At 39.7% G+C, this 26,153-nt stretch overlaps 1 protein-coding gene and 1 pseudogene across 2 annotated transcripts; one reads left to right on the forward strand and one right to left on the reverse strand.

Moving 5' to 3' along the window:
• Positions 1-9,731: 9,731 nt before the first annotated feature.
• LOC143617950 (protein SOSEKI 5-like) lies at positions 9,732-11,263 on the forward strand (annotated as a pseudogene). The gene is made up of 3 exons (XR_013150925.1): positions 9,732-9,977; positions 10,159-10,228; positions 10,587-11,263. The product of XR_013150925.1 is annotated as a protein SOSEKI 5-like (transcript).
• An 8,669-nt stretch (positions 11,264-19,932) lies between these two features.
• On the reverse strand, positions 19,933-25,938 carry LOC143617958 (methyl-CpG-binding domain-containing protein 7-like). The gene is made up of 8 exons (XM_077090342.1): positions 25,806-25,938; positions 25,523-25,606; positions 24,593-24,796; positions 23,781-23,960; positions 22,639-22,803; positions 22,354-22,562; positions 21,511-21,575; positions 19,933-20,163 (listed from the first exon to the last, which is right to left on the reverse strand). Exons 1-6 carry the CDS (start codon positions 25,920-25,922, stop codon positions 22,359-22,361), a joined length of 954 nt encoding a protein of 317 aa, XP_076946457.1. The 5' UTR covers positions 25,923-25,938; the 3' UTR covers positions 19,933-20,163; positions 21,511-21,575; positions 22,354-22,358.
• Between the last annotated feature and the right edge of the window lie 215 nt (positions 25,939-26,153).

The following is a 26,153-nucleotide window of genomic DNA, read 5'->3' on the forward strand; positions in this document are numbered from 1 at the left end:
CAGCGGCTGATAGTGACATACGGTACAAGAGCGTGCTGCTCGTCATACTGTTGTCAGTGAGCTGTCGTATCTTTGGTCAGATCTTTTGTCCATACCTCGTCAGGTACAGTACAAAAGATCCTCCAGTATCGTACGGACTGGCTCATTTGTGCGGGAGTGTTCCCGGCTTTGTGCGGGAGTGTTCCCGGCTTTGTGCGGGAGTGTTCCCGGCTTGCTCACTCCTTCAGGTGACTACTGAATTATTTAAGAGTTAAGTGCCTTGTGCGTGTAGCCTTGCTGCGCAGGTAGCCTTCCCTGATGGCTTGTATCCGCAGCTGCGGGAACAGGCGGGGTACTTCACCATTGGGAGGCTTTTCCTGCGGGAACAGCTTGCGTACTGCGCGTAAGGACGTCACGTCTCTGAGCATGGTGGGTCCTGCGGATCCAGTTGGTTTCTGCGCAGACGTCCCTCTTTGAGGTGAGTCTTACAGGTCCAACTGGGCTCTGCTGGGACCTACCTCTTCAAGTCCCCCCAGTCCAATGTTCTTCTCATGAATTGTTAATAAGTGAGGTGAACTTTTGGACTTAAGCAAAGGGTTTCGAAAAGGGTTTAGTTTTAAGGTTTTCCATGGGGATTCTTCCCGCGGAAGTCCTAATGTCACGTGCAGAAATTCCCGACTTTTCTGCTTGATCTTTGGGTATGATGCGGGTAGGTCTGTAACATCCTCGCAAGTCAGGAGCGTTGAGTTCCACTTGTATAGATTCTCCATGAGGTTTTGGTAGTTTTGAACATAGTGATCAATTATGTTAAAACAACCAATTCCATCTTGGAGCTTCAAACAATCTAGTTCTCGACGTTCCCGCTATGCGGGGATGTTATTCCCGTTTCCGCAAGCATGGCCCAGAAAATCCTTCTTGGTTTCAATTCCCTGCGGAGTGCTAGGTATGTGAAGGGTTTCGCCTTGACACTGTACCCGCACTCGTCATATAGTTACTTTACTTCCAAGGTATTCCTGGCTTCAATTCCCTGCGAGTGCTAAGTATGTGAAGGGTTTTGCCTTGACACTGTACCCGCACCCGTCTTATAGTTACTTGGTCGCCGAGGTATTCTTGGCTTCAATTCCCTGCAGGTGCTAAGTATGTGAAGGGTTTTGCCTTAACACTGTACTCGCACCTGTCTTATAGTTACTTGGTTGCCAAGGTAAGGGGTATAGTCCCACTTACTTTTGAATCTTTTTGAATCTTTTTGAAATTCGAAGAGTTGGTGAAAGGATAAGAACAGTCCAAACTGTTGAAACGTCATCCGACGGTTTCTTCTGACAGTGTCAGGACGTGCAGGAAGTTATGGCGACGTGACAGTATATGGTCATTCCAGACGCTTTTTCAGGCGCGTGGGCGCGAGTTTTCGGGCTTGTGGCCGCGAAGTTTACGGCACGCGTCCTGTCAACAGTTGTTACCAGCTTGCTTTTTCCACGTGTCATAGTTTCATTGGACCTGCGTTTTCCTCTCTCTTCCGCATTAAATTCATCGCATTCATTGCGATGAGTATATAAAGGGAGGAGAGGTTGCATCTCAACTCACAGTTTCACCTCTCTTCTTCTTCTAAACGATTTCCGGCGAATACTCTTAACTTTTCTGTCGAGCATTGTCCTGAAATCGTTCTTGTTTACATCCCAAACATGTCTTCTCATGATCCTGAGGTTACTGTCGAGGAGTCCGAGGTATACCTCGAGAATCCGTCGTCCACGTCGGACAAGGATGACAAGAGTACTTCTGGCGAGTGCCAGTGTGCTCTTCCGGTCGACCTCTATCAGTACGTCGTCAGGAAGTTCATGCTCGAGCCTTTCGAGCCTGAGTTTCCTGCACCTCATCAGACGGTGTACGATGCCCCCAAGGGCAAGATAGGGGTGTACGATGCATTCTTCGTCTATGGGAATCTCAGGTTCCCGTTGACGAAGTTTGTATACCGTGTTCTGGAGAGACACGGTGTGCATCTGACTGAGGTACACCCAATGGCGATCGCCAAGATCCGCCATTTCGAGTGGGTGTGTCTCATTCTGGGTGTGGAGCCCCATGTTGACCGCCTGATGACCTTCTATTCCTGGAGGTGCATCCAGGGTGGTATACCTTGGTCAATCGGATCAAGGGTTGGAAGATCTGCGCTACCGAGCGCAGTCTTCGATCTTGGAAGCGGGAGTTCTTCTATATCTCCGCTCGCGTTGTCCCCATAGCGATGACGTTCAAGAACGGGAGAGCTCTCCCGAACCTTCACGCCTTCAACTACGAGGAGGCGGAATGGTTCTCCAAGATTTCCCGGGTCCAGTCTCCGGTTTACCGCTTTGCGGAGTCCGGGATGGTGATGCTCGGGATGAGCCGGGTGTGGAAAGATGCTGGGGCGGAGGCGCCACAGATCCCCATCGTCCTCGAATACGGTTTGAACTCTATCCCTTACGGTATGCTCCGTCTTCTTTGCTGACTTAAAGTTTTCTTCTAACTGTTTTTCTTTTGTTTTCAGAGGGAAACGACCTACAGTCGCTCCTGCATCCGCGGGAAGCTGGTGGTCCCGCTCGGATGGGTACCCGTGCTCTTGATGAGAACGAGTTGCCCATATTTGAGCAAACGGCGGATCGGTTCGTGGAGGTCTACCCGCCAGGCCACGAGATCCTGAGCGCCAGGCGGCCAGGTAAAGAACTTTTTGACCCTCGCCCTGTCAATGCTCAAACCTCTGCGGGAATTCCTCTAATTTTGTCATCTTCTGATGAGGAATCCGCAGATGGTCCTTTCTTGGCGAGGAAGAAGAAGGCTGCCGGCGGGAAGGGCAAGGCGAAGGTTGCCTCCACTGCCGATCAGGGGAATCGGTCAGAGTCGGAGACCGAGAGTGAGGATGTGGCGGGGAACCCTGGTGGTGATGAGACCACTGTTCCGGAGGTTGAGACAACTGTCACCTTCGGGCAGCCTAGTACAACGACGGTGACCAGCGTGAAGAGGCCGGCTCCATCGGGTTCGTCCCCGCCTATTCGCACCTTCAAGCTCAAGAGGACTCGTAAGTGTAAACTTTAACTTTAACTTCATATCTTTCTGCCATTATATTTAAATATGTTGTCTTCATGCAGGCGTGGATGCAACCGCATTCCAGGGTGGAGCGGGGAGGAGCACTTCTGGACCCATGACGGTAGGTTTGGTCAACCTACCCGAGGCGATGACCCAGGCGGCTGTGCCTGCTTCACGTGTTGGTTCAGTTGCTCACTCGGTTGAGGCAACTGTTCCAACTGTGACGTCGTCTTCGGCTGCTGTCAGTGCCATATTCACTGATTCCTTCACTGAGCCGGCGGTGAGTTTTTCTGCGGGCTCTTCCGCAGCGGCGACCACGGTTGTGAGTTCACCTCTGTTGGTTCCTACGACGGCGGCTTCAACCGCGCCTCCGGCACCGGCGACCACCTCGCCCCCGGCCGGTTCAGCAGGTATGTTTGGGGTTGGGGCGTCTAACCAATCTCTGCCTCCTTCACATCTGTCTGACCTCTTGGATGGATATCCGTTAGGTTCGGGTGATGGGTTTGGCGGCTACAGGCCTGTCGTCGACCCTACAGGTGCGTAGGGTTATTTTGGCCTGTTATGTTTTTTTTTTTATCATCTTTTCCTAACTGCTTTTTGTTTTTGCAGTGTCGGATTCGAATGAGGTGTTTGTTCCGCGGTGGAATATCCGCCGGGGAACCACCCTTCGGACGGCTGTGGACTGCGTCGAGTGGGCGCGCCACGCCGCCCCCAATGGTGCACTGGGAGACGCTATGTCAAGCTACCAGGAGGGTAGGCTGACAAACGAGCTTCGAATTCTCCTTGCCTGGATGCAGCCGCGCGTCGAGCTGCTTTGTCGTGAAAATGACAAGTTAAAAGCAGCTCGTATCCAAGAAGTAGCTCAGGCGCGGGCTGTCCAGGAGGAGAACAGGAGGCTCTCCGCCGTTGCTGCGGAGAAGGAGAAGGCCTTCAAGGCCCTTGAGGTTGAAGTTCAGGCCCGTCTCGAGGCCCGTTCCAAGGCTGCCCAAGCTGTTAACGAACAGCTTCGGTTGGCTAAGGAAACCGCTCGGAACGCAACTGAGAGGGCCACCAGGGCTGAAGTTGTTGCTGAGCCTCTACGCACCGAGAATGAGGAGCTCAAAGCCAAATTAGAGAGGCTCCAGCAGGCTCATGACGCCTTGGCCATGGAAGATGCCAAGAAGCTTCAAGAAATCTTGGACCAGAGGGGCATGCTTGACCATACTGAGCGTAAGCTAAAGGGCGTTGAAGAGGCTGCTGCTAAGGAAGTGTTGCTTGCCAACCTTAACAAAAGTGAAGCCGAACGCGCCCGTAACCAAGCTCAAGCTGCCCTCCAGGAGGCTCTGGTTACCAAGGAATGGCTTCTACGAGAAGCGTTGTCGCAGGTAAGCTTAGCTTCATAATGTCTTCACACTTTTCTTTATACTTAGAAAAGGTTTTGATACTTGTATTTTTGTTTTGTAGGTTGTGCATCGGGTCTTCACGGACACATCATATGACGATGCCATGAGCGCAGCCCTCAACGCTTCTCATGAGGATGGGGAAAAGGCTGGCTTCCTGCTTGGTCTAGGGTTCGTTGAGAAGGGCATCCCGCCTTCCAACTTCCCTTTATATGATGTGGATACTGAAGCTGCTTATGACCAAGCAGTGAACCAGTATGCTGCCTTCCCGCATCCAGTGGTGGAGAATGTGAACGAAGTTACTGCTGCTGATGATGGGTTAACCCTTCTCAAGACCTTCCTTGAACCGCCACAGCCAAGTGATGGTGCGGGTACAAGTGGGTTTGGAGGAAGTGGTCCTGAAGCTTGAACCTTTAGATCCCTTTCCACTGTTAGGATAGGTTTATGTTTTTGTATAGATTTACACTCTTGTAGGCGGGTAGATACCCAGTCATTCTTGTAATACTTGAATTTTTATGGAATGTAAATCCTTTGTGCGGGTGGGACCGTCACTCTTGCTTTATAAACGTTATACGACTTGCTCATGCATATTATAGTTTAATTTGGCACTTGTTTTGCCGCATAAACAATATATGATTCGCTTGTGCATACTTTAGTTTAACTTAGCAATTTCTTAAGTACTTTGGATAAGTTAACCTTTCAACGTGGCAGATAATAGGTTAAAGTTTTGCTTCCTCTTTCGTGATTGTGCGGGTAAGACCGTCACTTTCACTTAGCAGGATGGCTAAACTTTACCTATATCTGACCTGCGTGGAGGTTTTCCTAATTTTTTCCTTTAGAGATTTTCTAAGTGTTCTGAATAAGTTAACCTTTCGACGCGCGGTTGTCAATAGGTTAATGTTCAGTTTCCTCTATCATGATTGTGCGGGTAAGACCGTCACTTACATTTAGTAGGATGACCAAACTTTACATATGACTGACCTGCGTGAAGGTTTTCCTCATCTTTTCCTTAGAAATTCTTGCCGTTTTTTGTGTTTATGCGGGTTTTGCCGCCTTCCACACGCAATGACTTCTTTTCACACTTATTTATGCGGTGAATACCGGCATATCAGTGTTTTGAATAAATTAACCGTTCGACGCGCGGTTGTCAATAGGTTAGTTCGGTTTCCTCTATCATGATTTGTGCGGGTAGGACCGGCACTTTCATTTAGTGGGATGACCCAACTTTACCTATAACTGACCTGCGTGAAGGTTGGCCGTTTTTTGTGTTTATGCTGGTTTTGCCGCCTTCCACACGCAACGACTTACTTCCCCATTTATGTATGCGGTGAAGACCGGCATATCAGTGTTTTGAATAAATTAACCGTTCGACGCGCGGTTGTCAATAGGTTAGTTCGGTTTCCTCTATCATGATTTGTGCGGGTAGGACCGGCACTTTCATTTAGTGGGATGACCCAACTTTACCTATAACTGACCTGCGTGAAGGTTGGCCGTTTTTTGTGTTTATGCGGGTTTTGCCGCCTTCCACACGCAACGACTTACTTCCCCACTTATGTATGCGGTGAAGATCGGCATATCAGTGTGGAAAGTTCATAAGTATAAATGTAAGATTATCAGCGTCAATGTGATAAGGAGAATCATTTCCATTAGAAGTGGCTCTGGGCCTTTTCTTTTACAAGTTTGGAATTGATCTACATGCAGACTGTGTAATTGAGCTCATTTCCATGTTCTTGGGAGTGTCATCGAGCCTTTCGAGCCGATATGCACTTGGTTCGGAATCTCGTTGTTTACGCAATATGTAGTCTCCGACATTGAAGCTGCAGTTTTATTCGTGTTTTCCCCAACTGGGGTTCTACACGCATTAGCCTGCTCAGCGTTCATTACGCCACGAGGTGCGTGAGCGTCCCATCTCTGACAAATGCTTCGACGATGTCCTTCAAGTCTACGCATTCCTCGGTGTTGTGGCCTCTTGTCCTGTGGAAGTCACAGAATTTGCTCTGATCAGCGTTGTGACGCTCTCGGATTATTGGAGCCTTTGGCCATGGGAGTCTCTCGGTGTCGAATATCTCGGTGACGCTTTTGGTGAGTGGCGTCCATCTGGAGTTCCGGTTTGACGACGGCATGTTATCCTTTCCGCCTAACCGAGGGTTCGAGCCGGATGAGGTGTCAAAGTTTACCCTTGACTGCCAAATGCCTAGCTTCCTCTTTTTGTTTAGTCGGGCGGTAAGGACATTGTTTTCTCTTGTTTTCTGGGTGTAGAGGTTTGTGCTCTGGGGAAGATCTCTACCCAGTTGCTTTTCCGTCGAAGCGTTTAGCTGCTGTCATGATGGCATCCCATGTGGATGGCATGCCATCTTTACCCGTTAAGGTGCGGATGAGCTCTGGGTCTTTTGTGCCCTGGATGAAAGCAACGCGAACAAGATCTTCGCTAATATTACCCAGACTTAGCTTCTTTGAGTTGAAGCGAGTGATGAAGTCTAGCAAAGATTCATCTTCCTCTCGAATGCAATTGAGGATTGTCCATTGCTCTTCGGTATACTTTCTTTGTTGGCTGAAGTGTTGGCTAAACTTCTGTTGGAAGTCTGCCCAATCATAGATGTGGTGGACCGGTAGACGGTCAAACCACGCTCTAGCCGCTCCAACTAGCGTCATCTGGAACATATAACACCACGTGGGTTCCGTCCAATTGCTGACGGTTGCCCCCGCTATGAATCTGTTCAAATGATCGTCTGGGTCGGATATACCATCATAAGTGCCGATGTTGGGCATCTGCTTGGCACTCTTCGGGGCGATTGCTTCCGCAATGTCCCTTGCAAACTTGGACGTTCCCGCATTTGCAACAGTTGGTCTAAAAGCTTTGGAGAAGTCACGTGGGTTTCTACCCGCGTTTTTTGGTTTGAAAGTTTCTCCCAAATTCCTTCTCGATTGGAAGTCCGTGTCTTTACGCTTCCCTTTCGCCTTATGGCGAGGGTTTACGTCGGTGTCGGATTCCTCCGAATCATCGTCCAAGTACTCGCACTCATTGCTCATGTTGAGCTGTTGTCGAGTGCTTCCGAGTTCGTCAGCCTGTTGGAGTGAACGTAAGCGTTCATCCAACTCAGCTTGGAATTCCCTTTGACGTTTTTCCGCCCACGCTTTAACTTGTTCAAGTGTTTGGCGGGGGGGCCTCGTCTGTTGTCTTTCCACCTGGGTATCAATGAATCCCAGGGGAGGATTGTTTACTGCACTTGCCCCCGCTCGGGTAACCGGGGTAGTGTTCGTAAAATGTGTGTATTCGCCGGTGTTCCCCCCCAGTAGCTGGGGTTGTGGTTACCGGGGTTTCTTGGTTACTCCCTGGCCTGGGGACCTGAGTAACGTTAACCATCTTTTCGGAGGTTTTGAAAAAACTGAGAATTAGTTCTAGCTTTTATGCACGGATGGTGCCAAGGAAGAAACACTAATCGTTCCCGGGCAGATTACGGATAATCTGGGGGTTAAATAGATGTTTCCCACGAGGGGTTAGGTCCGGCAAAGATGGTTCTTCTGATGACCTGCAAAACAGACACCGTGAGCTCGTCACTGAGAAGGGGGGGTACCTCCTTGTGACCACCCTCCGGCGTGAGAATCAGACTAGATTGCTCTTGAATATAAGTGTATATTAAGAGATTGCTAGAAAAGATAATATGTGATAAGGTAATGTAATGTGTCCATACCATTCCAAGGTGTTGGAGTATTTATAGCCGAAGGTAGGTTTCCAAGCAGGTACAACCGGCTGAATAGTATTCCTGTTCTGCCAACTGTGGGCTACGCACGTGCCATGCTGGTGGTTGGTGGGTAGGCAGCGGCTGATAATGACCAGGCCGGCTGTGTACTATTCCTGTTCCACCAACTGCAGGCTATGCACGTCCTCCGACAGGTTGGTGAGTAGGCAGCGGCTGATAGTGACATACGGTACAAGAGCGTGCTGCTCGTCATACTGTTGTCAGTGAGCTGTCGTATCTTTGGTAAGATCTTTTGTCCATAACTCGTCAGGTACAGTACAAAAGATCCTCCAGTATCGTACGGACTGGCTCATTTGTGCGGGAGTGTTCCCGGCTTTGTGCGGGAGTGTTCCCGGCTTGCTCACTCCTTCAGGTGACTACTGAATTATTTAAGAGTTAAGTGCCTTGTGCGTGTAGCCTTGCTGCGCAGGTAGCCTTCCCTGATGGCTTGTATCCGCAGCTGCGGGAACAGGCGGGGTACTTCACCATTGGGAGGCTTTTCCTGCGGGAACAGCTTGCGTACTGCGCGTAAGGACGTCACGTCTCTGAGCATGGTGGGTCCTGCGGATCCAGTTGGTTTCTGCGCAGACGTCCCTCTTTGAGGTTAGTCTTACGGGTCCAACTGGGCTCTGCTGGGACCTATCTCTTCAGTATTAGACTATTAGTTGGAGGCCGGTAGATCATTTGAGTCAACTCCATTTGACTGCCTTGCTTCTTTCAATGTTCACACTTGTGTATGGGCAACCACCGCCATGTGCGTTCTTGTCACCAGATTTGACATCCTATTTCATTATTTAGCATAAAAGATACACCTTTTCTAATAAATGTGTTTACATATATATAGTTGAATATGTAAATAACAAGTTAACTAACCAAATTACTAAAGGGAACACTGATTAAATTAAAATTGTCCAAAAAGTTGACATTCTCCACCAATAAAACATTTACATTAGATGTGTTTGTGTGAAATTGAGAAAGTTGATGTCGTTAAGATGCTCATGATCAGGGACGAACACTTGTTTTTGTTAAGAAATATCATTTCGTATGAGTGACTATATTGTCACACTCTAATTGCCTCTTTAAAGAGCAATTTACTTCTAAAGGGGGCTTTTTAAGATACACATGAGACATTTATTCTTGCAAAATATATGTTTATATAAGACTATCTTCGGTGAGTCTTTGAAGATTCCATCTTAAAGCTCTTACCATTGTAGCTTATCCGTCTTAGATGAGACACCCTTGTCAAGTGCATAAATTTGTCTCGGTTTAAGCAATAAAATAGGCCCAAAGTATAAAAGAATTTTTTTTATTTAAATATTATGTATAAGAGATCGGTGATGAGATGGAAATTAAGAAGTATAAATTATATATAGGATTGAAGTTGAAATAGGTTTTTGAACATTTAAAAGCATATTATGCATACAAATTTAATTTTCCTCACATTTCGATAAATAAGTATTAAAAAACACAATCATGTGCCAACCTATCCGTACCAAGTTTTAAACCCCTGTCCAAAATAGGGGTCCACATATAATTATAAACACGCCTATCATTCCCCAAAACCATAGAAACAACAAGTCCAATGAAGACAATTTCAAGGCCACAACGGACCACCGTGGACCTCCACCAAATGTCTTACAAGTCCAAAGACCATAGAACCGCCGAACGCAGCCCCGAACACACACCAAAGTCTGGACCGAACCACCTCCAAGCAACAACAAACCGCGTAAAGTCGCCGTTGTTTACTACCTCTCCCGCAACGGTAACCTCGCGCATCCTCACTTCATCGAGGTTCCTCTCTCCTCATCCGACGGCCTTTATCTTCGAGGTAATTAGTGCAATAATTGTAGGATCAGTTTTACCATTCTAAAAGAGATGGCGGCTCAGCCGCTTACCTATCCCTTTGTTGTAATTGTATCCTGTTGTTTAGTATTAATGTTAAAAAAAAATGTTATTATGAACAAATTTTTTGTTTAATTTGATGAAAATGTTATTCGATTAATTTGTAGATGTAATCGAACGCCTCAATTCTCTACGTGGAAAAGGAATGGCTGCATCATACTCATGGTCTTCTAAACGGTTAGTTCAATTCAATCAATAAGTGTTAAGTCACCGGAAATTTTTAAATTTTTAACTTCCATTGATTCAGTTTTTAATAGACATAAGATACGGCTAATCCGTTTTATTACTCCGGTGTCACAAAGATAACATCTCTTATAACTAATAGTTGTTATACATAACCGTATCTTATGTCTATTAGTTTCTATGACACAGGAATTATAAGAACGGATTCGTATGTCAAGATTTGTCAAACTAATAGACATAAGATACGGCTAATCCGTTCTTATAACTCCAGTGTCATAGAGATAGTATCTCTTATAACTAATTGTTTCCATACACCATCATATCTTATGTCTATTAGTTTTATGTGACACAGGAGTTATAAGAACGGATTCGTATGGCAAGATTTGTCAGAGAATGATTACATTTACCCGGTGCACGGGCAAGAGTACGTGCTCAAAGGATCAGAGATCGTTGTCGTCGGGGAAACACATAATTCTTCGGCGCCGGAGTTTAAAAAATCCGGCGGCGGCGGGTTTCCGGCGGTGAGGCATAGAAGGAACCAGTCATGGAGCGCACACGAATATAAAGTCTACACGGGCGTGTCCTCCGCTGCGGACGCTTCTACGCAAACCGACGACAAACGACGTCGGTTTCGTAGAGAAATGATAAAAGAGGAAGAGGAAAATGAAAGTTCGGAGCTTAGTAGAGAGGAGATTTCACCGCCGCCGTCGGATGATTCGAGTCCGGAGACACTGGAGTCGTTGATGAATGCTCACGGTAAGCTAATCCTACGGCCGGAAGCAGAGGATAATTGTAAGTCGAAAGTTAATCCGACGGATGGTAATAAAGTGAAGGCATCGTCCGTGCTGAAGCAGCTGATCACGTGCGGCTCGTTTCGTGATTGTGGGCCGGGCGAGAACCCGGGTTTTTCGCTGATTTCACATTACAAGTCAAGGTTGCTGCCACGTGGACCGGTGAAGAAGGATGAAATGGTGTCGTTTTGAACAGAGGATAAAGAGTATTTTAGTGGGAGTTTAGTTGAAATTAAGAAAGAGAAGATGAAGGTGTAATAACTAATAACTACTCAATGTCTCAATTAGTGAGTGATATAACGATGATCACTACCCTAATGTTGAGAAGTTGTATGGATAAATGCTAGTTGAAAGAATGAGGTTTGAAGAGGTGTTGTCTTCTTCTTGGTAAGATGTATTTCCACCAGCTTACGAAAGAAATTTTTTAATAAACTCTCGATTGAAGATCAACAAGTGAACGTAAAGTGTATTTATTTTTTTATCTTATCAAACCAATGTATATTTTGTGGCATCCCTTCCCTTATTATTATTCTTTTTATATCTTCACAAATCCCGTAATGTTTCCAAGATCTGTTTAAAGAAAAATGAATTTTAAAAATAACATATTCACCCCCTTATTATTAGTTCTTAATATTATCATTTTAGCTGTTTTGAAAACATGAACAGTCGGGACATATACATACTTCTACATACGCTTCCTCAAATTTTATCCTCTAACTGATTTTACCATGGTTTTGCCAAATCTCCAAATTGTTTAGTCAACCATAGGAAAGATTGATGAAAGCTTCAAATTGTCCTGTTGTAGCGTTTAGTTGCATAGCAACTAGATAAATTACCCCCTCTAGCATTTTTTCCCATATACTTTTATTAGTCCTGTTGTAGCGTTTAGTTGCATAGCAACTTTTGTAGCGTTTAGCTAGGGTAAGCGTACCTCATCTTTTATTAGTCATGCTTTTTCCCATATACTTTCAATTCCTTTAACAATTTTATTTAACATATTACCCCCTCTAGCATTTTTTCACCTTATGATTTCCCTTTAAAATATCAAATCAAAAACTATAAAGTTTGATTTTTATTTATTTTTTGTCTCTCTTGTTTTTTCTTTTTGTGTTTATGATTCTTGAACATAATAATACTTACAATTATTAGTGTCAATTCGTTATTATATTGTGTGTGTGACTAATACCATATTATTGATACTATTAAGAACAAAAAAAACCTATTTACAATATTAATGATAATAAAAATAAAAATAAAAATAAATTAACAATAACAACTTATAGATTTATTTTTGATATATTAAGTGGAGAATAGTAATTGGTAAAAGAAATGTTTAATAAACTAACATGTATGTCAATAATGTTAAAGGGAAAATAATAATTGCTTAAATAAGACCGTACGTAATGAGGAAGTTATGTAGGCGTTATAGCCTATAACGTCGGGGGGCACACTCCCCCCCCCCTCCCCGACGTTTTGGCTTTTTTTTTTATCGTTGTATATATGACGCGATTAAATGGCTCCAATTTCAAAATAATAGCCGTTAGTTACCGCTGGAGTGGGTAATAAAAAAAATTATTTTCAACTCTATATTTCCTATATATAACCAACTCAACCCCAATCAAAACTCATCAAACTTTTAAAAAATCTCTTTCAACTTTATATTTCCTCACACAAAATTCACTATATACATGGATCCTCCATCTATATATAAACGGTTTTTCGGGCCCGACCAACAAGCCGACGATGAGGGGAGGAACAGGCGGTTACGAGTGCGGTTATGCTCGCGACAACTTATATGAGTTCCGTTACGAGTGCGATTAGCTCTCCACCCCCCCCCCCCCCCTCGTTTCAAAAAGAGCATATATCGAACGAGATCGTACCGTAGCCAACAACCGGTTGATGGCGGATTACTTCTGCGACTCGCCGAGATAAAAGAACCCGAAAACCTTTAGGCGTCGTTTTCGGATGTCTAAAAATTTATTTATGCGCATCACCAATGATTTAGAGCGTGAACTTGATTACTTTAAGCAAAAGCCGGATGGTCGAGGGACGCTAGGATTCACAGCTATTCAGAAGGTTACGCAGCCGTACGCGTGCTCGCCTACGGAAACACGGTCGATATCAACGACGAGTATTTAAAGATGGTCGATAAAACAACTCGGGACACCTTGGAGTATTTTTGTTACGGTACGCTTTGTTTTTTTTAAATAATTTTATCACTTGTTTACTTTAATCATTTATTTTATAAAAGTTGTGTAAAATATAGGAATATTGAAACTATATGGACCACATTATCTGAGAGAGCCCAACTGTAACGATCTACAACGTCTTTACGAGGCACATACAAAGGTGCATGGTTTCCCCGACATGATAGGAAGTGTAGATTGCATGCATTCGGAATGGGCTAATTGTCCAAGTGCATGGCGAGGTCAATTCACACGAGGTGACCAAAAGGGACCAACGGTCAGCATTCAAGCGATTGCTTCATACGACATTTGGATTTGGTCGTAACCAAAGGTGATGGAGAGTTACATATCTGGTACCAAGTGCATGGCGAGGTCAATTCACACGAGGTGACCAAAAGGGACCAACGGTCAGCATTCAAGCGATTGCTTCATACAACATTTGGATTTGGTCGTAACCAAAGGTGATGGAGAGTTACATATCTGGAACCGTTCCCGTCGCTTCGTTTTGGGCTAACGATAACTTCTACCATCATGGGTACTATCTGGGCGATGGAATATATCCAGAGTACGCGATAATCGTTAAAACATTCAGAGACCCGATGGATGATAAAAGACAGTATTTTAAGAAAGTGCAAGAGTCTGCGAGAAAGGATATCGAGAGGTGTTTTGGTGTTCTTCAACAACGATGACATTTTGTTAAAAATCATTGTCGTCTATGGTCTTTAGAAAGAATGAAATGTGCTATGTATGCGTGTATCATAATGCATAACATGATCATCGAGGACGAGGGAAGAGCAATATGTCCAACTTTCATACCAGACACGTATCCACAACGGACTCCGGCAAGTATGGAGCAAATAATCGAAAACTCGGATTCCGTGCGGTCAAGAGAGATATAACGCACTAAAGGAGGATTTAGTCCAACATCTTTGAATGTATCGGCATTTGCCTGGTGAAAACGATGATCAAAACCAGGGCAACAATGAAAACGAGGATGAAGACGACGACGGCGATGGCGAAGACGATGAAGACGAAGAGGGCGACGGCGACGAGGACGAAGAGGGCGACAACGAAGACGAGTAGTTTTTTTTTTATTTTAATGTAATATTTATTTAATAAAATATTGTTGTTATTTGATTATTCTTATTAAAAAATTAAAAACAAAAAAAAACAAAAAGTGTGAAAGTGACTGGGCGCCACCTGACGCATAACGTCTGGAGGTGGAGAGTTATGACTACACCCTGTTTTTGTAAAAAATCATAACTCTGACTGGACGCCACGTGACGTATAATGTCTAAGGGTTGAAAGTTATAACTACTCATGGTCTAAGTTTAAAATGATACTTTTAACAACAAATAAACAACATCACATCAGCACTTTATAGGAAAGTTTGACGAAATTCACTCTACATGCTGTAAGAAGTAATTTATATTCTATGCACCACCATCCTACTATAAACTTTTTACGTATTTATGGTATGATGATTGAGTATGAACCCACCATCCTACTATAAACATACAACGGCGGGCTATTTTATCATTTTTGATTTTTGAATCTCGTGTAATGAAGTATATTTCTCCTTTTTAAAAACATTATTTTATATTCAACGTATTGCAACAATTGTATTGTCTTTTTAAACTTAACTAGTAATTGTGTTTACCACCACTACACACCGGAGTATCCTTATTAGCCCATATTTGAAATATCAATATATAATTTTTGAATTTTAAAAAATTTAGTCGTTAGATTAATGTAACGGTATCAACTTATTTAAGGGTGCTGCAAAACGTACGTCATTTTAAACCATTTTTATTAAATATACACCCCTGCTGAACTTATTAGATCAATTACTATTACCTTTTAACATTATTTATATACATATTAGTCCCTACAAGTTTTTTTCAACTTAATAATCTCCGCTACATATATTAAATTAAAAATTATCAAGTATTACTATTAATTTATTTTTTAGTATTAATATTGTAAATATTTATAATATCTTTTTTTTAATTTTAATAGTATATATATTTATAATATTCTTATTTTACCTCTTTATCTTTTTATAATAAGCCCTAAACCCGAAACCCTAAACCCGAAATCAAAAAAAAAACGCAACTTGTAAAAAAAAATATGATATCCTTAATTTTTTGCTAATTTAGTAATTATATGATTTCAATGAGTAATATGAAAGTTGGTTTTTCCAGGGAAGGCATGACAAGCAACAACGGGGTACGTTTAGCCTGACTCCTTATTTAAATGCCAATAACTTCAATATCCGACTTTTAACAATCATGTTATAAATAATCATTCTTTTATAGCGCACGTATACTTTTTTGAATTTTAAAATTTAGTCGTTACGTTAACTTAATAATACCAACTTATTTATATGTCAATTAATTTAATCATTTAACTTTACTCATCTTATATTTATTAATCTCTTTTTTCAACAATAACGTATACTTTTTTGAATTTGAAAATTTAGCCTTTAGACAAACGTAATGATATCAACTGAATGTTATTAATTTCATCCCCCCGACTTAACTCGTTATATTTTTAGAGTCAAGTTATTCTATAAAGGGAAACAAAAATGAGAAAGATTAGAAGGATTTCTAGCCACACAAAAAACCCCTCAAAAAATTAATAAAAAAATCATAACTACAAATTTAATAAAAAAATGAAAAAAGTATAAATACAAAAATATTTTTATCGTGTTTCTCGTTCTCATTAAAAAAACACACACAATGGTAAGTGAAAAAGTTGTGTTTTTTTTGTTTATCATTGTGTTTTGTGTTTATTTTCATGTTGATTGTGTATTTTTTCCTTGACATTATGTCTTTTTTCCTTATATTGTGTTATATACTCAACATTGTGTTATATTTTGTTCGGCATTGTGTTATATTTGAAATCTATTGTGTCTTTTTTTAGTTATAATTGTGTCTTTTATTCATTTTCGCCATTGTGTATTTGATCTCGGCATTGTGTCTTTTCGTCAATTTTTTTATTTTTTTTTTGTATTTTTTTAAAAAATTTTTAGCGGGAATGATGTCGGAAACATTTTATTTTCTTAATTTTTTTCTTTTTTTATTTATATTTTGAGTTATGATATTTTTATTATCTTTTTTTCAATTTATTTTTAAGAGGTATTTTGTGTGGTCACAAATCTTTTTCACACTTCTCATTTTTGTCTCCCTTTGTATTTTAACTTTACCTATATTTTAATGAATACTTCTTTGAAACAACAATGTATGTTTTTTTGAATTTTGAAAAAAATAGTCGTTGGCTAACGTCAATAATATCAACTTATATAAATACCATTAACTTCATCCTCCGACTTTAACACAAGTGTTTAATATTTTGCTCTCTAGTTGTAATTCTATCATTGCAAAAGTTTATTTGCCTCATTTTCACTCTCTTTATACAAAATTAAGTTTCTTGATATTTTTTTTGTTCATTTTTAGCGTCTTTCATCGTTTAATTTGCAGGGGAGGCTCGGAGGGTGTGCGAGCCGCACCATCGGCCGGGGCACATAAGGTTTGGGGGCACAAACTTTTTTATACATATTACATATATATGTTTTTAGGGGTTAAAAAATAAGGTTATTTGCAATAGTTTATAAGATGAGTACATGCTCAGAATGGTTTCTACTTATAATAAACCGGCCGATAAAAGTTTTATCCATGTACGTTAGCGAATAAAAAATTTTCGTTAAGGCATATGGGTCTTTTTATTTTTGCTCGGTCGAGGTATTTGAATTCTCAGAGACGGCCCTGTTAATTTGAATATCCACTGTGTTCAACCGCCATTCATAGCTCTAGAATCTAATCCCTCCTCCACATGCAAGTTGTATGAAGAAACTTGTTGATAGAAATTAATCCATGGCCAACAAAGTCTTTAAAGAAAACTCATTTTTTATGTATCTTTGTTCATCATCGTCTTTTGGGTTTTGCAAGCTAACCCGAATGCAAGTTCATATAACTCTTGTCTTGCTAGAGTTGATGCTAGATGCATCCGAATATTAGCCCATAAAAGTGGAGTAATGCATATGGGTATTATATTAATGGACAATCATTCAAATTGGAGTTCGGCTACAGGCTTCAAAGGCGCTCTGATTAACCTTCGGGATCTACTATCCGAACTGGACCTTAGTGTCACGCTGTAAGAAAATGCAATGAGTTGTCAGCATCTATCACTCTCGCGTTTAATTAATCTGATTTGTATTCAGTACTATTTCAAATCTTGCCATATTGGTGAAGATTGGGTTTTAAATATTAATTACAAATTCACAATTGAATCTGTAAGTTGTTTACTTCTTGTTCGTGTATTTATTTTCATTTGATGTGTGCTTCGTAACATGATCAATCTATACGCATACAGTTGTGGATGAAGAACATGCACAGAAACCACTTTGGATCACTCTATACATGCCGGTCACTGCTATAAAGTTGAAGCAGTTACTCAAATAACTTGTTGGATCAATAGCTGATATCAATATGTTTGTTTTCAGCTTCGAAAACGTTTCACAAACTATGTGCAAAATAATTCAGATTGTATCACACTTGCTTTGTAAATCAACTGATTGTATACATAATTGTATATAAAGAGCATCATATGATGTAATTTTGCAATTTTTATTCAATTCTATCATATACTTGTGTGACACTTTGATTTATCAATGTAGGTTTCATTTATTTGAAATGATCTTCCATTAGCTTGTTAATCAAGTAATCATTCTTTTTTGTATAATTTGATTAATTTCTAGTTCATCTAAAAAAAATGTTTCATTTAACAACTATTATTTTGCTTTAGAGATGTGCCTCGAATTGCATACTTGTTTTCTAATTTCTAAGCTTTAACAAAATTAGCAACAACCAACAGACCAAGATACCACAATTGATTAAACATTAAAATGATTTGTATAAAAACAAAACAAAACTAATAAAAAATTAAAAAAATATATATTTTATACACCAACTCACAGATTTTTATAATGAACCCTAACTATGTGGCCAAATATCCGCCATTAAAAAAATAGATATAAAAAAACTATTATTTATTCCTTTTTTTAAGATTTTCTTATAATAACTTATTAAATACTAAGTTTAATCTAATATAAAAAAGAACTTTAATCTTAGATTATATTTTTAATCATATTGGTGTAAAATATGCAGCTCATGTTAGATATTTTAATGTAATTAAATTTAACAGATCAACACGCAATCATAATAAACATTAAGCAAGTTACATATGTACAAAGTGCACGTTTGTTTTAGTTTGTTATGATGTTAGCGACAAAGCCTCTAACGAACTGGGTTCCAGGGGCTGACCCCCAGTTAGCAACTTAGCATAGCCCAAGGGGCGGCGCCCCCTAGAAGGGTCCAAAGGGCAGATCCCTTGACTGTGGTTTTTGAAATATAACTGGAGGTAGTGTTAATTTAATTTATTTTTCAATATATAACTGAATAAGACAGTTTTTCAAACCCTAACGGCTCCTCTGATAAACATTGCGTTCATTTCTTTTGGTCGTCTCTACTGGTTCATATCTCTCACGAAATCATACTGCGTTATTGATCCTATTAAGAGTTTTACCCTATTATAGTTTCTGGGAACCATTGAAAAATTTTTAATCTAAAAGTTTGCATACGACTCTCTAAAAATTCAACTCAAAATACCTGAAATACCCAACTCTTTGTCTAGGGCTATGGATTCATATAAGTATGTTAACATTCTTTTGTAATTATGACAAGCGTGACAGATAAACTTATTGGACCCATCAATACCATATTAAACAATGGAATGATATAAAGTCATAAAACTTAATTTTTACCAAGCATGTTGCCTTTAGAAAATTAAAGAGAGAGAATCAACGAAAGCCGAACTCAACCGAGAAACATCTGATTTAGGAACATAGTGCCACGCCCTCAAAAGGTTTCATCTAGTTAACTTTAAGAGAACCAAATGGACCAAAATCATATGGGATACAAATAGATCGTCCAAACATATAACAATCAAACACAACCAGAGTAAAATGTTATCACAGCCCGACCCGATTGTCCAATTATTACATCGAGCAATGTAACAAAACTTACCTGGTGAGTCTGTTAATGGTAGTGATGCGCTGTATTTTGATGGCGGTGTGACCATGACCACAACCAGTCTTAACTCTCCCTCTCTCACAATGATTTCAAAAGGTGCATCACCCAACAAACAACAATAGGACAATATTTCATCCATTTCCTGGACACGTTGAGCCACGTCAACCGCCTAATGCTTCCTCCCACCAAATAGCAGGCTAACAGTACCCGGATAAAACCAATACCGGCCCCATCTCAATGTCTCTTCCGATCAGGTCACGTGTTTTAGAGTAGTTTTTACCAGCAAATAGAAAGAAAATGCTTCTTAAGACAAATGATCTCTAAAAGGAAAAAGAACACACCCAACCAACCGAACCAACCAATCAAACTAACCAAGCTGGTTTAGGTTTTGTTTTCAAGCCATAGTTGCCGATTCAGTCTGTTCTAGGCTAGAGAAAATGTGTGCCTTCTTCTCACTCTCTCCGACTCTATGAGTAGGATATAATTGGGTCTGTTTGCTTGTTACCCGTTCAATACATAATAAATTCAATCAAAACCAACTGAACCGAACCAGAAACGCCCCTATGTTTACCCTTTCATGTTAACCATATGAATCTGAAGAGTCAAAAAAGCTAATGTACAAAGAAATGAAATAATAAAATAGAAAGACTTCGGCTCACTCATTAGTCATGATCAATAATCTATGCCCTTGGCATCTAAAACCCACTCCACAAACCAAACTGGTACAAATAAAGATCATAAATATTGCATAATTAATTAAACACTACACTACTAATAACATCACTCAACAAAGTACACATTCATCATCGTCGTCGTCATCTCCACCTAAACTCACAATAAGTGTGGCCGCAGATCCAAACCTAGTTTACAAATCAACACACAAAATATTACATCAATTGGGTGCTTCATTTGACCCAATTAAGAGCAGGTCATCTGGATGCATCACTTCACACATAATAATTATACTTAATTCATCAGTAAAAACATATATTTGTATGAATAGTTGAAGCCATGCTTGCGGCGCGCACATATGATGTATATATGTGTGAACCCTCGGGTGGGCAAAAGTGAAATTGCACTAATTTTGACGTTATTTTACTAATCTCGTGAAAATAACGTTAAAAGTGACGGACGGTTAATCAGGCATCATGTAGTGGCGTTGATAGCCGAAAGACAAGGGTACATGCACCGATCAGCCGGTGTCCCGATGATTGAGTGCTATGTGCCTTATGTCCAAGGCTTGATGCAAAACTACTATCGAGCCGGGGGTCTCACCGGAAGCAGCCTCTCTATCCTTATGGGGTAGAGGTAAGGCTGTCTACATCTTACCCTCCTCAGACCCTACCATAGCTTTGCTATTGGTGGGATATACTGAGTACGATGATGATGATGATGATGTATGAATAGTTGCTTTATGACATAACATTTACAAACTTTATAATATTAAATATCAATCTTTTGTTATGAAAAATTGGTCAAGGATCTTGCAAGCATCCAAATACAGTAATACGCATTCGGCAAGTCCCAAACCCTTGACTGGTTCGATATGATAAACTTAATAAATAACTTGTCTCATTTTCCACGTAAGATTTTATAAATTTGACTGTTAGACCTGTTCAATATGATTCACTTCTTGGTAAGTGAGTCAAACTTGCCACATCCAAAACATGTCATTCAAGTTCTGAAATAAGCACTCTCTCATTAACAAGGGTGTGCATAAAACCAAAATAACCAACGTAACTGAACTAAATAAAAAAACAACGGTTTGGTTTTATGTTTTTTATAAAACCGCTTTTTCGTACAGTTTCGGATTTGCTATGTACCAAAAAACCTGAAAAACCTAACTTAAGTCATTTGTAAGGAAAATTTTAGATCCAAATTTGTAATAATCAATTAATTACTAATTAACAAAAACTTGACACGTTCATTTTTTTGGACAATAATTTTTCGACCCAAAATTTTTTAAGCCCAGATGACAAAACACAAAAACATAACCGAACAGAACCCATTCTGAAAACCAAAAAATCGTGTTTTTGGTTCGGTTTGAGCCGAAAACCGATCCTGCACAACCCTACTCATAGTTAAGAGAAATCAAAGTAGTTGTTTTTTCCTTCATATTATATTATGTCATGATAATTAAACAAATAACAATAACGCCAAGACAAAAATCACATTTGATCTCCACAGTAACCGACTAGAAAACATACCAGCATCATAATAATCCATTTGAAAAAGATCATAAATGGTAATCATTCAGCTTCAGAAGTAAAACCTGAAATACAAGAAAGAAATAATCAACATTTGAAGACGGTCTTTCTATTAAATCATCAGAAATCACATTTGAATAAGTCAGTCTGGTCCGGTCATGTTGGGTTGACCCGAAACACCTTTATCCTCAAAAAAATGTGAAAGAGTTGGTGTCATTATGATTACAAGCCTAGGGGTGTGCATGCAACCAAATTAACTAACCTGTAACCAAATTAACCAAGCCTAACCCAAAACCAAAGGTTATTTTTCAGTATTTTCAAAAACTGAAATTCCGGTTTGGTTTCGGCTTTGCATGTACGAAACCAACAAAAGGCGAACCGCATACATAAAAACCCAAAAGAACGACTTTTTGATATTGAATTTATGAATTATAATTTTTATTTTTCAATGTTAAGCAATTTATAAAATAATTAAAAATGTAGCCCAAAAGATAAATATGTAATAGTCAATTAATCATTATATAAGAAAACACTTTGGGCCCAAAGTGTCATGCCCAAATTCATTATTTTAAGCCTTTATTTTCCACCCAAAATATTTAAGCCTAAATGGGAAAAACTGAAAACCGAAACCAAACGGTTTTCAAAAACCCAAAAACAGAATCACGGTTTTTAGTTCACTTTGAGCCCAAAACCAACATCGTACACCCCTAATTGCAAAAAACTATATTACTTCTACAATAAAATTAGCTATTTAAAGTTTTAAACGAAATGATTTGGTTAACAAATACAAATTCATAAGTAAACAGGTCAACATTAACATGTGTACAGACAATATTTTTATACCTATGTTACCCAGAACCTGCAGCATTGTTGATAGACATAAAAAACGTGTTTCCCCATTGTTGTTTCACAGAATCCGGAACCAATGTTTGGTCTAAGTAAGCATTCCATGCATCATCTTCGCCAATAACCCAATTGACTTTACTTGGAAGACTAGTCTTCTCTTTTTTTGACATTGTACTTTTCTTCCATGAATTATACAAACCACAACTCTAACAAAAATAAAACCCAGACAGAAAGTGATCATAAGTTCAGGCAAACATAAGTTGACCAGTCAAAAAGTCAAACCTTAATAGGACTGCTTAATTTGAAGGCCTTTGAAAGAGGCAAATTCTTTTCCTTAATTTCTTCTAGAACAGCTGATAAGGGTAAGTTTTCTTCCATTTGTGTTACATATCTCTCGACCGCTAACAGAGATCTAAACCTTTGTCCCGTTCCTTGCTCGTAATAATACTGCATAAGTGTGGTCAAAATTCCAGCGATTTGGAATTTGAAATTAGTAAACTAAACTCAGTTGTAAACGCGTTAACGAGCCAAGCTGCTCGTGAGCTACTCGAGATCGGCTCAAATCGAGCCGAGCTTATATGAGCTTGAACCTAATAATAAGCTTGTTTAATAAACAAGCCCAAGTCTAAACGAGCCTAATATTTATATAACTTTCAATTAATATATATGATACATATAATTATAAATTTATAATAATATTTATTATATATAAACTACGATAAATGTAACTAAATGGTATATACCATAATATATAAAAGTTATAGTTAAAATATATAAACTAATTAAAAAATAATAAAAGAGCGAAGCTCGACTTTAGAAATAGATCCCGAAATGAGCCGAGCTCGAGCACGCGTTCCCATAAGTTAAACAAGTCGGGCTAAAGCTCATGTAAGTTTAACAAGCCTGACTTAAGCTCTTGTAAATTAAACAAGACGGGCTCAATCTCTCGTAAGTTAAACGTGCGGGGCTCGAGCTCCCATAAGTCAAACAAGCCAAACTCGAGCTCTCGTAAGTTAAATGAGCCAGGATTGAACTTGAAGTACTACTCACGACCCAAGCTCGTCATCAGAAAATAGATTTCAAAATCAGTCGAGTTCGAGCTCTTGTAAGTTAAACGAGCCAGGCTCAAGTTCTCGTGAGCGAAAAGAGCCGAGCTTGAGCTGTAATAAGTTAAATGAGCTCGAGCTCTCATAAGTTAAAAGAAAAAAGCTCAATCTTACACGGGCTCGGCTCGTTCACACCCCTACTCAAAATACATATGTAAGTTTATAAAGAAAATGCATGCACACAACGAATAATAAGATTTATATCCAACTTGTTATGCATAAGCAAATTTATTTAAGTACATTAACTATATTGAACAAAAAGCTTAACAAGACAAAACACCATAATTTTAAAACAACCAAAAAAAAAATGAATGGTACCTTGTCGGCAGAGCCACCGTTTCTACGTGGCACTTCCTCCACAATCCAACCATCCGGGAGTTTGAAGGGGGATGGGGGTGGGCGTGGGGGTGGGGGTGGGGGTAGGGGTAGGGGTAGGGGTGGGGTTGACACAATAGCCAACTCATATTGGTCATCTTTATTATCTTCCAATTGTAACACCTGCATCAATAATTTAATAAACGAACAAACGAGAACAAAAAGTTGTTCATTTAGTTTAAACAAAGAACATGAACACATGTCTCGTTCGTTTACTTTTGCTCGTTTATATTCATTCGTTTACATTCATTTATGGTTGTTAGTTTATGTTCATTTATGTTCGTTAGTTTACGTTTGTTGATATATTCATTTAAAATTATTTGGCCCACGACAACTTAGTCTAGTTTTAATAGCTTTTTAGGACCAACATATTGTGCTTCACATTACTTTAAACTGGTTTTAGCTCAGCTAGGTTCGTTCGTTTAATTTCGTGAACCGTTGTTGATATTGATAAACAACCGAACATATATGAACACAAACATGTTCATTTGCTTAACAAACAAAAAAACCATCGTTAGTTTAGTAGTTCCTTTTGAGTTCGTTTAGAAGCCTATCGGTCGGTCAAAGGGGTTCGTGTTAAAACAGGTCGAAACGGATAAAGTCAGATTGGGTTGACTCAAAGCAATTATTGACCAAAGAGTCAACTTTTTGAATAATTAGCGTTTAAAACATGGTTACAAGAATATACTTATTATATGACAAATCAATTTTCTTAAATAACACATGTACACAAGTTTTGAGAATCTGTGGTGTACCTTTCCATCACGATGGTATTTTACCCTTTTGCCCCTGGTTCTAGTTTGTCTAACCGCTTCAGCAGTGTGATTCTCAACTTTTTCATCATCATAATATTTTAACCTCTTGACCCGCTTTGTTGGAGGTGTAACTCCATCGATAACGTATCTCTCAACCTCTTTAAGAGATCTGAACTGTTGTCCAGTTTCTGGTTCTATGTAATACTGCAAAAGTGCATAATAATAATAATGTTAATGTTAACGAACCGAACGTTCAAGGAACCGTTCATGAACTGTCCGATGGCAAGTTCGTTTATTTGATAAACGAACGAACATGAAAAAATGTTTTTGTACATTTAGTTAAACGAAAGAACATGAACACATGCCTCATTCATTCTTTTATGCTCGTTTATGCTCGTCCGTTTACTTTCATTTATGTTTGTTAGTTTACGTTTGTCCGTTTATATATTCATTCAAAATGTTTAGGTCCGTTACCATTTTTGGTTCATGTTTACTTCTAATTTATGTTCGCTCGGTTATGTTCAGTTACAGTTAAACGAACGAACACAAAAAAGCCCATTCGTGTTCGTGAAAGGTTCGTAAACGAACATGAACAAAAAAAAAACATTTGTTAAGTTGTTCATGTTTGAATGTTTTTTCAGTTCCAGATAAACGAACGAACACATACATGCCCCGTTGTCCGTTCATCTAAGTTCAACTACGTTTGTTCGTTTACGCTCGTGAACCATTCGTTTATACCACCAACAAACGAACATAAACACGCCCAACCACACACATTTTCTTAACGAACGAACACGAACAAAAAAACAACCACGTTCGTTGTTTATCTATTCATGTTCAATCGTTTGTTAGGTTAAAGTTAAACGAACGAACATCAGCATCCCCTCGTTCATGTCCTTTCATTCGTTTACATGCAATCGAAAATATTACCTTGTCAATAGAGCGACTAAACTTCCGAGGTACCTTCTTCACTTTCCAACCATTAGGCAGTGTAAACTTATTATTTGGAAACACCTTCAACAATCAATGGCATTAGCATAAATAATAGTGACTCTGTTAACCATAATTATAAAAACAATATCATTACAATGATAATCCAGATCAAATAAACATGCACCAGTAAAATATTAAACTAGGTATCAATAATTTAAAAGAATAAGCTAAACTAGTGACATGCATTGAACAATTAGGGCGTGTATAGATATATGTATACCGGATTAGAGTGATCTGCGGCTAAGGGAGTGATTGAATAGGTATCATCAATAGGGGTTACGGCGTCGACGAGAGCAAGCTGGCGGTTGCCGGCGTAATCGTCAATCGGCTCCTCCATGTGGCAGGTGTACACCGTGGTGGTGGTGGTGGCGACTCATTGGATTTATGAAACCAATTGGGGTTTTGTTTCAACGATTCTTTCCTTATTTAGTATTTAGGGTTTATTTGGGGATTATTTATTCTAATCCATTTTTAGATTTTTAATTAATTATCAAGATTTTTAATTAATTATCAAAGACATTTTATTATTTATCAAATGTTTACATAACTGTATCAAAGACATTTTAGT

Source organism: Bidens hawaiensis, unplaced genomic scaffold (assembly GCF_021521415.1).
Source record: "Bidens hawaiensis isolate Kalapana, Puna unplaced genomic scaffold, B.hawaiensis_p1.1 tig00002338_1, whole genome shotgun sequence".
NCBI lineage: Eukaryota > Viridiplantae > Streptophyta > Magnoliopsida > Asterales > Asteraceae > Bidens > Bidens hawaiensis.